Below are 12,577 nucleotides of genomic sequence, written 5' to 3' on the forward strand. Positions count from 1 at the left end.
GTTAGATTTGAATTTGATCAAGATTACTACACAACTTTTGTGAACCTATATGAAAAGAATAGTTTGAAAAATTGCATACTATGCACAGGTGCATACATCAGTTGTAATGGAGATTTTGCGATCCGGCCAAACCAAGGCAGTTAAGTATCTTAATCATTTTATATCGCCCACAATTTTCAGTAATGCAATATTACAACTGTGGCTGGGTGTAAACATTGCTTGATCGATGGGTATGATCTTATTAAGCTGCAAATGTGATGAAAATGGAAACGATCACCTTTTCCATAACCATAGACAAAGTTGGTAGTATACTGATTGGACGTAGCTCTTTTATGTAGGGTAGGATTGGAGATTTTAGCCAATGGTATAAGCAAGTGGATTCTTAGTTCAAATGTGATTTAAGGGTATGGAAGGTTAGTCAGTCAGAAAGGGATTGTTAACTTTGACAGCTTTTCAGGAAAACTAATAGTTTTATATAAAGTTTAATCACGGATTAAATGTAAAAACTTAATATGGAATTAAAAATATTTGATAGGAAATTATACTTAGGTACTAAATTAGATATTGTTATAATGTAGTTGAGGTAACAGTGCTGACGCCATGAACAAACATAAGGGGCGGCAGATTCTTGCTGATAGCATCTAACATTTCAAGATAAGATTGGGCCGAACCCCCCCTCACTGGTGGAGGGTTCAAATAAAGAAAGGTAACTACAGAGTCCGTCGAATGCTGAGTGATTAATTCATTTACCCTAAAAATGCATCTGTTATCAGATGTGAGTTACTTATGTGAGGCTTACCTGTTTAAGTAAGTGGGAAAAGCGGAAGAATGTGCCTCGATCACGGCATTCCATCCTGTTACCATAAACAATTTAGCGGAGATGCGTAACATTTTTAATAAATTTGATAGTTTTTCAGACTGGGATTCGACAGAAGACCTGCTGGACAAACTAAATGAACTTTGTCGAACCTCATCGCAAACGCATATTCTCAAAGTTAACTTCTTCCATTTTCGGACGGAGTTAATGATGCAAGCCAGTTGCATCATAAACAACGATGTGGTGTCGAATGCATCCTTGTCTGTCGGGTTTAAAAAATTGATAGGCCACACGTCGATATATTTTTTCTCAGAGATTCTAAATCAAGAAATTTACTTAAATCTACGCTTAATAGTATACGTACTTAATCGAATCCATGTTAAGATTGACAAAGTTTCGACACAAGCAAACATTTTTGTTCATATGTAGCACGTCTGATATCATCGCAACGTACTCGTCACAATTAATATTTTGCCATCTTATTGGAAATGCACTGCTTAGAAGGTCACAATTTGAGTATGGCGAATTCGAGCTGTTGACATAAATTTATATTTCTTATTTTCCACGACTAACCATTTCTACTTAACTACCCAGTACAAATCAACTTCCATTAATTTTTTTAATAATGTAATGCATTCTAAATGGTATACTGAGAAAGTGTTACTTTTTATTTTATACGTTACTCCCATGTGCATGGTGCATATGGAAGAGCAGCTTTTGCTGAATTTGTACCTTGGGATTCCATGTTATTGTGGAAATAAATATATATTACTGTGTCCAAAAAATACCCGCAATGCATTATAAAAAGCAAAACCTTTGTTTATTCTTCTAAATATGTATATTTCATCGACTTGTAAAGTACTCCCCCTCCGATGCAAGCACTTACGTCAGCGTTTTTTTAAGTCCTCGAAGCATTCCGAATAGTTATTTTCCAGAATTGCCTTCAGCATACCTTCTTCGATTCGGCTTTTTTCTCCTCAATTGACTCAAAACGACGTCCCCGGAGCGGTCTTATGAGCTTAGCAAATAGCCAAAAGTCGGATGGAGCTAAATCAGGCGAATACAGTGGTTGTGGAACGATATTTATCGCATTTTTGGCGAAAAACTCGCCGCTCTTTCCAAACAAAAAAACAGTGTTTTCGGTACCAATCGAGATTTGACGCGTCTGAGGCCCAAAACATCCTTCAAAATTTAATTTAGTGATCCTTTTTATATGCGAATATCATCAGCAAGGTCTTTTATTGTTAATCGGCGGTTTGCAAGTACCAATCCTTTGATTTTATTGACGTCAGTTGATGTGGATGGTCACCCGGGTCACTCTTCGTCATCAACGTGTTGTCTGCCTTCATTGAACTTTTTGTACCAATCAAATGTTGGTGTTTTTGATAGAGCTTGATCCCCGTAAGCCTTCTGCAACATTTCCGCAGCAGTTATTCCATTCAGGAAATAAAATTTAATCGCACTTCTTTGTTGAATAATTTCAGACATTGTAAAAATCGAAAAATTCACTTTGTGTGTCGTACAAGACTGCGTAACTCAAACACTACTAACACTTATACGACTTGAAGTTTGACATGGGAGTGCTGCCAACATAAAAAAAAATATTTCTGCAGAAGTATTTACCCGAGTAGTTTAAATGGAAAGATTCCGGGTACTTTTTGGACACAGTATTACTTTTCTTCAGGTAAAAAGCATAAAACAGTACTGTCATCTGTTTACCTCTGTAAGAAGTCTTGTTGTGGTTCATGATCCAAAAAACCAAAAACTACTGTGTTAGGCTTCATGGCGCCCATTCCCGAAAGACGCATTAAATGTTGCAATCCTTCCCTTACACTTTGTGCGACAGTCAATTCCACAAAAGCTTTCACCTTCAAATGATCTACCAAGGTTAACCAATGGTAAATCATGTCTTGTGTCGGATCCGGTTGTGTATAAGGATCAGCATTAACAACGTGTCCCAATACATACAAACCACCCTTTTTCAGGTCATTAATAAAATCGATCAAAGGACAAGCGCTACGAGGGCTATTAACCAATAATAAAACCTGGGGTCTCCAAAACTTAACGTGATCCTTTCGTGAGTCCAAAAGTAAAAGGTACTTGCGAACTTGGTGGAAAATTAGGGCTTGTGAAATACTACCCCACTGAAACTCTTTGGATGGCGAAAACAGGTGCAAAGCAACAATAAGAATAAGGCATAACAGAATACTGCACACTGCAAAGATGGGATTAATAACAAACATCATTATAAGTGTACCAAATAGGCCGATAAATGCTGTATGCCAAGTGAAATATTTAAAAGATGGACGAAAATTAGGGGCACTTGCCAACTCTAGTCCTAAGCAAGCCAGGTTTGTTGCCAAGTAACTTAATAGAAAGAGAACCGAATTTAATTTGGCTATTAAATTCACTGATCCCAATAATAAAACAAATTCTACCAAAACACATGTGATAATCACAGCAACGATCGGGTTGGCACGCCATGTTCCTCTCGGAATAAAATCCAATATAGAACCTAAATCTCAAAATACTAAATCATTACGTCTGTTGCTGCCTTACCAAATATGCGATCCTTTGTGAGAGCTTCCAAAACTCGCGAAGCTCCAATGGCATTACTTAAAGCAGCCGTCCACGTCGCTGTTATCAGGCCAATGGCAACACTAGCTGGAAATACGCTAATACCGGCCATGTAAAGGTAATTATTTTGTAGAAGAAATACATCGCAAGAGGCAGCAGTTAGTAACGCTAAACATAGGTACACTGTCAATGTAAATAAAACTGCCGACAATGTCCCACGTGGGATTGATTTTGCTGGATTTTTTAATTCCCCTAGAATATTATTGTATATATATACATATATATACATACATAATTATAATATAGAAATGATTACACCGAGGAGTTAACCACGTTTACCCAACATTTATCACAATTACACATTTACGTATATTTCCTACATTGACCCGAAATTTCACGACAGTTGATCATGCAAAAAAAAACAAATATACGGAGCGGTCTACATGTATGGAATAAATCAAGCACCCTTTCAAAAATTTTAAATTACAATGGGGTCTTGTGACACCATGAATTTATTATTTAGATTTAGCCTATGAGACGACAAAGAAAAACATCCTCAAATGTACATTAAAAAAAAAACTAGATATTGATAGATCTAAACATCTTTCACAGGAGTCTGATAAGAGTGACAGAAGACAGCAAAAATAGTCTGGTAAAGTGTAACTGCAACTATTATGGTTAAAATGGTCATATTATATTAAGTGACGAAGCATTTAACGTAGCAACTTAATTATGATTACTTGTCAGAACCAACTTATGACAATGTCGTTTAGGGTACATACAATAAAATAAAAGGAAACATCCGTTTAAATAAAGTTCCAATCATTGTATACGATTGTTTCAATTTGTCGTTTAGAATGTTTTGTTAAAAACCTCCTCTCCCCTACCTATACATCACATTTACCAAGTAGTTAACCCCTCGGATTATACGCACATACCGCTCATATTTGCTCCTGCCATAATTCCTGTCACTCCTGAAAATAACACCGCAAAAACAGAAGCAAAAGTGACCTCTTCACCATTTACAGTATAATCATGACCATAATGCTCCTTTAAATTTGCATACATTGTTGAAGAATTTAAACCTGTGAAAAATCCTGTGCTGTTGTGCACCAACGTATTTACGTTTGGTATAGGAACCTATGCAAACCATTTGAAAATAGTAGCAAAATTTAGTGCATTACCTGCATAGGAGCCTGTACGAAGAAACTGATAAACGAGATAATTGTACACACAATTACTGTCGCCAGAATAAAAACTGTAGTCTTTGCAAACATTCCTGCTCCAATTAAACATATAATCAAATTTAAACAGTTTAAAATTGAGCTGTACAAAAAGCGAAACCAGAGTCCATCCGGTACCCATCCATCATCGTGCACCAGGTATCCTATTAGAATAAAAAAAAAACTATAATCTCTGACGTGATTACCTATAAGTACAATCATACCTCCAGGTCCAATCAATTGAACCAGTCCTTCCACGCAACCAGAAATATTAAAGGCACTATTCACTATATTTGCTAAGAAGAACAATGTACCAATGGAACCACCAAATTCTGGTCCTAAAGTACGACTGATCATAACTGCTCAGTTAAGGAAACTTCAAATAAAGTCTGCCAGAAACAAGGATACAGTAAGCTCCACCGCCCTCCACTGCACCATTAGTCGAAATTGCGCAAATCGAAGCTACAGTAAATATCAAAATAACGTATGAAATGAAAAACTGTAAAAGTGTTACTAATAAACCGGCATTTCCCACCAAATATCCTGGAATAGATAGTATTATACATATATTTATATGCAATGGAATTCTTACTGACCGACCCTCAGAAATATCAATGCAGAAAACATGGACAACGTAACGGGAGCAAATACACCCGAAAAAGTCCCTAAGGTACGATTGTCAAGACCTTCAGTAATGGACCCAAATTCTACGTAACCATCTGATGTTATATTAGTGGACAACTGAGCACTTCTGCCAAAGAAATTATACAATCTCTGCAAAACGCTCCGATTAACCAAAGGCGTCTTGTCGGTCGTTATATCTGCATTTGTGGAACCTATTTCTGGAGCTACCATTGTATTAAGTGTAAATTTAAAAATGAATATCACAGTTTTATATTTGCATTGCAGTACAAAAATAAAGTATCAGCTGGTATGTAAAGTATATCTTCTTATCATATGCACAGAACAGTAATATCATATGATTCAGTGCGGATCACCATCACTTGCCAGATGTGTTGGATATTGACTCCCTCGGACTGCGCAAACGCAAGCGCGCTAAAATTTGAATTTGCTGTAACGCGCTCGAATTAATAAAGCTTTAAATAAACTCCTATGCATAAGAAGTTACAAATTGCAAAAATAAATGTTTTCTGTTCATTGAGCATGATGTGTTGCCTACAAACCAGGCTACACAAATATCGTGTGCCTATATTCAAACTAGGGATTTGCTTGAATCTCCCCAATCTGCCGTTTTTATTGAGGGTAAGGAGGGCCTCGACGAACGAATGGCCCAGGGCCCCGAAAAACTTAAAAACGGCACTGCATTTAAGGAATAATAAGTGCAACGTTGCTATTAATCGCAGAAATTCATATTAATTTTAAAAGGAGCGTACGTGGCGACATCTCAACTAGACTTCTAAAACTATAATTGATAGAAAGTGTATCGATTGCCCTGGAGATGGCGCACTAGTACTTATTGTATTTAATCTATTCAAAAACCGGACATTTAAACTACAATTGCTCTACAGATCTTGCAAGACTCCGTACATTTTAAACTGCCATTTATTCAGACTTCTCAATCAAAAGTTATAGACTAGAAACCAATTTCGAAAAAAATTCAAAGGGCTGTAACTTTTGAACTAGTAGCCCAATCTTGGAACTGTTTGAAATTATGGATTCTACAGGCCACGTTCTATAAGAAAAAATTTTCCGGGTCGATCCGAGACAATTTTTTTTCGGGGCAAAAAATAGGCAGTGTATAACCTTTCTTTGGATGGACGTACGATGGAGGAACATTTGAGCCAATCGTTACGGAACGTTTTGGCATTATTTGTACTTAAACAGAACGTCTTTCGAACGTTTGGTGCTATCTGGGTACCTATACCTATCTATATTAAACAAACAGGGGAGCTAGGGGCTAGGCCAAACCCTTTTAGGGTTAATGCCTCAATTCAGACACACGCACATTCACAACCATCTCATTTTTTAGTAGATAATATTTTATGCTTCCGACAACATTTCAAGACAATTCTACAAAGATTGCAAGAAGATGATTCTACGAACATTTCCAATGTGGATTCCAATTATTATTCTGAAGATTGCATGAAGGTTCTTAAAATTATTCTGAGAGTATCCGGGGAAGATTCTAAGAGGATCGTAAGAAAATTAACAGGTTCACAGGTTAATATAACTTCGAAGATATAGCAGGATATAGAAATTGGAGGGCTAAGGATTTTTTGTTCTGAAACCCACAATGCGAGGTGGGCAAAATGTTTACACCACACGCTCTAATCCTCCCTTTGTCTTAAGAAAAAAAACCGCAAGAAAATTAGAATATTAGTTTTAACTAATTAGTAGTAATCTAAAACTAATTCCAAGGGAGTTACAGTATGAGTTGCGGCTTCAGACACACATATGAATATGGACGGATCCCCACTGTATATTATCTAGGTAATAGGTAGGTATATTTAAAATTATACCATTGAATTATACCTATTGTGTAGTTTTTTTTTTCAACTCTTAAAACAAGCATTGCATATTTAATCACTGAGTATCTTAACATCTAGCCTGTTACTTGACACAGTATCTATATATAATCTAAGGCGCGGTTCCCACTGGAGCGATACGATAAGCGATGCAACAGGCGATTCGATAAGCAACCCGATCCTGATTCGACACCGATCACTCATAATCGTGCAAAGGTAATGGAAGCAACTTATCTGGTACACACTGGAGCGATCGCGATACTACGCCGATAATTATCGGAGTCGCGTCGGGGCGAGAGACATAGCTGCCGGGTCGCTTTGAGCGCATATCGTTCGACACGTCCGATTAATCATGCAGGGTCAGCAAGAAGACGTACAATCCTCTATTTCCTTCGTGAAATTGGTGGAGCAGAAAGCGTGTTTATGGAACTATGCATTGAAAAGTTATAGCAGGACTGATTTGACAGGTGTTACGTGGAAACAAATAGCTGAAAAGCTTAAAGCACCTTACGCGAATATGCGATAAAAGATTGCTCATGTTGCATCGCTTATCGCATCGCTCCAGTGGGAACCGCGCCTAAGGTAACAAACACACAACGTATTTAATCAATACACACAGTTTTCTAGTCTATTAGTAAATAATTATTTACTATTAATAGCAAATTGTGTACAAAGATTCGGTTCAGTAAAATGTGGTCTTTACTTATCTAGTTCTAGTTTCCAATTCCGTATCGTGCGTGGGAGTTTGAACCACTGAAACCAATGTTTACTCATATGTACCTACAGCATATGAGTCCAACTGATCCTGACCTAAAACTTAAACTTGTAAAGTTTGTAGTTGTTAGATTGAACTATTGCCAATACTTAAAAAATCTTCTCCCTTTAGATGAAAAAACCTATATCCTATGTGATATTTTGACTTCATTTATTTTCGTAGGTGAAACTATAAATTTAAAAAAGTCTATTACTGAGTTAGAAAACACTTGATATAAATTGTGCTATAAACATTAATTCTATACTGAGGTACACATACCGTAGTCAATTGGTCCTAATTGTTCCGCAATATCAAGCATGTCCTTGCTTGTCCAAAAATTTGGTATTTTGATGAAAATGTTATCTGTATCACCGGGCAGTATAAATCCAAAATGAAGTAGAAGTGACACAAAGGGCTGATATTTAATAATATTTGTTTGTTCTAATGTCCACGGAACGAGTGGAATTGGTAAATTTAACACTGGAAATAAGAAATTGTTATAGCTCGATATGGAGATCATCAGTTCACATACCTACCTATAATGAAATATGTAATGAAAAAAATACTATAAAGGTGACTTAATGAAAGCCCTTACAAATTTCATCAAACAATTCAAAATTTTCGTTTGATGGACATGAATTTCTATGACAACTTTAGTTGGATTTGGGTGATTGTAAACTGACAAATGACTGAAATGTTTCGAGTTATATAATAAACTTTTCATCTGAAATAACTTCAGAGCTCAAGGACTGACGTTTAGTAATCTCTCATTCCATTAATTTATTATTTTAACTAGCTACTCTATTTTACTTACCGGTATTGTAATATGTAACAGGTTGTAATATCTGACTTTGATACTCCATTGAACGTTCATGGGTTACAATTAATTTGCAAAGACGAGCTTCCAGCACTGATTTTTGTAACCAGAGTAAATATTTTTGTTTGCCATCTTTGATAAAATACCCCTTTAATAGATTTACTTCATTGCTAAAAATTTCATATTCAATGTAATTTGAATGTGCAGCTGATGAAGCAGTTGAGAAGAAACTTTTTGTTGTGTGAGAAATGGAAATATGTTGACTGTATTGTTCACATAGGCCATTTTCCATCTCACTAAAAAAATGTACATTGCAATATATACCTATTTAAAATCAATGAAGTTATTTTTGGTAGGTTGAAGGCATTTTGAACAACAAAACAACTTCATTCTGGATCTACTTAAAACTTAAAAATATATAAACAACTCTGATAAATAAGTCATTGCTGCACTATAACTTTTACCTTCATCATACATTTTCAACATTTAAATTAATTTAATACACCAAAAAATAATAGACAAACACAGTACTTGGTTCCAGAGAAATGGCAGGCTAATCCATATGTAGAACAGTTTTCCGCAGTATTTAATGCCGAGTCATATTTAGAAACGTTCATAAAATTGTGAATCACAAACTCAATTAAATCCGACCAATCCTAAAATGTAAATAGCTAAACTCCCAATATTGATCAGTACCACATCTACTATACATCACACAGCTTGAAATCTGTTTCCCACATTTCCGAAAATGTTCTTAAAATTGCAGGTTGAAACAATGTAGCCATGTTCTCCAAATCACCGGCTGTATGATGCATCATCGTAAATATGCAATCATTGACATGGTTTCTGTTTCCTTGGAAATTTTCCAAAAGTATTCCGTATAGACGCATGCATTCAATTGTTGCAAATCTGTAAGGAATTTATGGAACGTTAGAAGCACCTAATAAATTATTTAAGCACTTACTCCTTTAAATGATCCTTAATTTTAACCTTCACGCCCTCAGTTTTGGACATTTTATCCAAAAGTAACAGGTAATGATGATTCGTGACGATAATATCTTCTAGATAGGCATTACTGTGATGATCAAAGTTATAGTGACGTAATAACAAGAGAAAAAAATTTCGTAGTTCTTCCAACTCTATCATTTGTCTTTGTAAAATTAAAAGTCTCGCATGGTCCGAGTTACTTAAATGCTTAGTTTCGTCATACTTCTGTAACGACTGGATAAATTCTCTTATAGCTGTAACAACCTAAAAAAAACAGTATGTTTTATACAATATATGAAAGTTTGAGAAAGTCACAAACCAAATGCAATCTTCGGAAGCAAGGTTTAACATTATGTGACATTCGACAACTTATTTGAAAGTTTTCAAATAATGAAATGCCCTGAAAAACCAGATATGATACCACATTATATGAAAGAACAGGATTTATGAACTCTAGATCCAGTTCTAATTGGGTTGCAAATTTCAAAAAATATGTAACCAGCCAAAGAAAATGGGAGATGTCCATCGATACATTAACGTTTGTTACAAGATAAGTGTAAAGATCTTGAACCAGAATACTAAAGGCTTTTAAAAGAAGGTCGACAGTAAATTCTTTGAGTACATCTGCAACATCTTCGTCCGTAGGTATATGGTGTAGTACTGCTTTCATATTGATGCTAAAAAGTGGCCAGTGTGTGTAGATCGGCGGTACCATAAAAATACTTACATGTTCGCCTTACTGCGTTTTACCAATTTCTTTCGCTTCAGCTCTTTTTTTTCAAGCAAACTTACATTATGAGATCGCATAAGACCAAGACGTGCAAAGTGATGTATTGGTTTTTCAGGTATTTGATCATCGTCATTGCTTGAGGTTGAAACGGTTTCACCTTTACTGTGCAATTGAGTTACGTCATACTTGGACCCACTTATTTGAATAGGTACATATCTTTTCATATTTTTTAAGACGGGCTGCAAAATAGAAGTGGTATAGTAAGTAATTGTGGTCTAATAAGCACCTATAGATTGGATGTTTGTGATAATTATGGATAACATTATACCTCAAGGCAAACTCCAGAGTCAATGCTGTACTTCCGTGCAGCATTTGCATTTGATGACTTGTGGGAAACGCTTATAGTCTCAACCGCAAAGAGACACGTGTTATTTTTATGTCGTTCAAGTGTCATTTTTAGAGGACCAGTATGTTTACTGCTATTGTCACTAGAATCAGAAGTCGGATCTGAGGTCACTACAGGTGAGGATTCGCCACTTCTCCCGCTTTGTGGCGATGTATTACTTTCATTGTCTTCGGAACTTTCACTAAGAGATGTATCAAACCACAAACATAGTAACTTCTGTAACGTGTCAACGTGTAGATCCTTATACAGTGAAGCTATCAACTGCACCATAGTCGATACCCAATATACCTAAAAAGTCATAAATTCGGTTCTGCTCATATTTAATGGCATTTAATGGCACCTTTTGAGGACAGGTTATTAAATATATGAGCATTTTGTCCATACTTTGAGAAAACAGATTCCAAACGATATAGTTTTGCATGCTCGTTGGAGATGTAGAAGAATAATAAAATGGATTTTCTGGTATATGTAAAACATTTCTCAGCAGCAACAAGCAGTTATGGATACTCTCACATTGTTCATTATTCAAATTTGATGCCTGCTCCGCAATATATTTTATGTGATCAACCACTGCTTTCGTGCTTCGATTATTAGTAAAGGCCGCCTTGCTGGTTATAAGCAGACGATTTAACTCAAAGATCGTATGCCTTCCGACATCAGTTTGCGATTCGTGTTCCAATGAGAGTAGACACTCAACGGGCGCCGTGAGATTAAGTAAAATTTTAACAATTGCGTCAATAATTTTAGTCGCTTCATCAACTGCTATACAGCTCCTAACGTTTATTAAAAGCGGGATAAGGTCTTTGCGAATATTTTCCCCAAAGCCAATCGCTCTTCTGTATGTTCTCAAAGTACGATCTTCTAGTATAAGGTTTTCAAATATCTCCTCCAAATGTGCTATATAACAAGAAAGAATTCGCAATACCATACATGAGTGTGTGAACAACTTACATAAACACCTTTTATCCACTATATAAAGATCACCTTGTTGGGTTCCTAAAAGAGAGAAACTGTTTTTAAATTGTGGTTTCGTGACAATTTCGGCCATCACTATTTTAAAGTAAAGTAGGTACATAGGCACTACTTGCTTAACAGATATTTATACATAAGGATCTAGAAGCACATTTTGGTCACTACATTAAAGTGAATGCATGCACGACTCTATGAAAAGCAAATCTGCCAATAACATGAAGTAGAGAAATACATGGAAAATCTCTTTTCACGTGATCGGCCACGTGATATCGCCAACGTGCCGCGGATTCACGTGCGCCAAAGAAGCGTTTCGCTTTTACACAAATTTCAATTAACGATTTTACAATTTTTGTTCATTTGCATAGTAGGTTACAGTTCAACTGCATTATTTTGTCACAATTCTCTCTCTTGTTTCGAATAAATCTATAATTATATACCCCAAAATGATGTTTCTACTTACGATTTTTTAAAGCACATCGGAGAATGTTAATTACAGCTAAAGTAAGAAACATATACAGCGCCCATTGTACAGAGACTGCTCAGTGGATAACCCAAAAATCTTACTGGTGCTTTTTCTTTGCTAAAATCAACTTAGAAAACCTAAATAAATTTTTTCAGGTTTTTTGATTTGGGTATTTAAAAATTGTACCTACTTATAGACAATCCCCATAAACTACTTACCTACACTAGATCGTCGATTTTCCGGAATGGCAAAAAAACCTAAATAAATACTAAATATCCTATAGTAGGTATACACATTGTGTCAAAGATTAGAATGTCTATTATGATGATCTCGGAAACCAAAGAA

General features: G+C 35.8%; 2 protein-coding genes across 4 annotated transcripts; both read right to left on the reverse strand.

Annotated features, from left to right (window-relative positions):
• Nucleotides 1-466: 466 nt before the first annotated feature.
• LOC116172695 (solute carrier family 12 member 9) lies at nucleotides 467-5,886 on the reverse strand. Of its 2 annotated transcripts, none has more exons than XM_031489943.1 (10): nucleotides 5,214-5,884; nucleotides 5,026-5,160; nucleotides 4,842-4,976; nucleotides 4,579-4,781; nucleotides 4,333-4,534; nucleotides 3,377-3,646; nucleotides 2,537-3,332; nucleotides 1,182-1,349; nucleotides 800-1,135; nucleotides 467-751 (listed from the first exon to the last, which is right to left on the reverse strand). In XM_031489943.1, exons 1-10 carry the CDS (start codon nucleotides 5,470-5,472, stop codon nucleotides 568-570), a joined length of 2,688 nt encoding a protein of 895 aa, XP_031345803.1. In that variant the 5' UTR covers nucleotides 5,473-5,884; the 3' UTR covers nucleotides 467-567. The 2 variants fall into 2 exon arrangements, with proteins under 2 accessions (XP_031345803.1, XP_031345804.1); XM_031489944.1 differs by having other exon boundaries at nucleotides 576-729; nucleotides 5,214-5,886.
• Nucleotides 5,887-6,281: 395 nt separating this feature from the next.
• LOC116171704 (protein timeless-like) lies at nucleotides 6,282-12,561 on the reverse strand. 2 transcript variants are annotated; one of them, XM_031488677.1, is made up of 12 exons: nucleotides 11,749-12,561; nucleotides 11,138-11,694; nucleotides 10,720-11,085; nucleotides 10,389-10,630; nucleotides 9,981-10,338; nucleotides 9,639-9,925; nucleotides 9,385-9,583; nucleotides 9,206-9,330; nucleotides 8,672-8,970; nucleotides 8,137-8,337; nucleotides 7,968-8,046; nucleotides 6,282-7,913 (listed from the first exon to the last, which is right to left on the reverse strand). In XM_031488677.1, the coding sequence occupies exons 1-11, from the start codon at nucleotides 11,870-11,872 to the stop codon at nucleotides 8,000-8,002; spliced, it is 2,805 nt and encodes a 934-aa protein (XP_031344537.1). In that variant the 5' UTR covers nucleotides 11,873-12,561; the 3' UTR covers nucleotides 6,282-7,913; nucleotides 7,968-7,999. The 2 variants fall into 2 exon arrangements, with proteins under 2 accessions (XP_031344537.1, XP_031344536.1); XM_031488676.1 differs by having other exon boundaries at nucleotides 7,968-8,064.
• Between the last annotated feature and the right edge of the window lie 16 nt (nucleotides 12,562-12,577).

Source organism: Photinus pyralis, unplaced genomic scaffold (assembly GCF_008802855.1).
Source record: "Photinus pyralis isolate 1611_PpyrPB1 unplaced genomic scaffold, Ppyr1.3 Ppyr1.4_LG5, whole genome shotgun sequence".
In the NCBI taxonomy this organism is placed as follows: domain Eukaryota; kingdom Metazoa; phylum Arthropoda; class Insecta; order Coleoptera; family Lampyridae; genus Photinus; species Photinus pyralis.

What these genes read in the sequence shown, in the direction of transcription:
- LOC116171704 (XM_031488676.1), bottom strand. Translation starts at nt 11,872, where the DNA reads ATGTACCTACTTTACTTTAAAATAGTGATGGCCGAAATTGTCACGAAA. An exon ending in CAGATTTCAAGCTGTGTGAT is followed by an intron (nt 9,331 to 9,384) that starts GTATAGTAGATG and finishes TTTACATTTTAG; the next exon opens with GATTGGTCGGATTTAATTGA. An exon ending in TGTTACATATTACAATACCG is followed by an intron (nt 8,338 to 8,671) that starts GTAAGTAAAATA and finishes TCTTATTTCCAG; the next exon opens with TGTTAAATTTACCAATTCCA.
- LOC116172695 (XM_031489943.1), bottom strand. Translation starts at nt 5,472, where the DNA reads ATGGTAGCTCCAGAAATAGGTTCCACAAATGCAGATATAACGACCGAC. An exon ending in TCGTACAGGCTCCTATGCAG is followed by an intron (nt 4,535 to 4,578) that starts GTAATGCACTAA and finishes TGGTTTGCATAG; the next exon opens with GTTCCTATACCAAACGTAAA. An exon ending in GGCAGGAGCAAATATGAGCG is followed by an intron (nt 3,647 to 4,332) that starts GTATGTGCGTAT and finishes ATAATATTCTAG; the next exon opens with GGGAATTAAAAAATCCAGCA.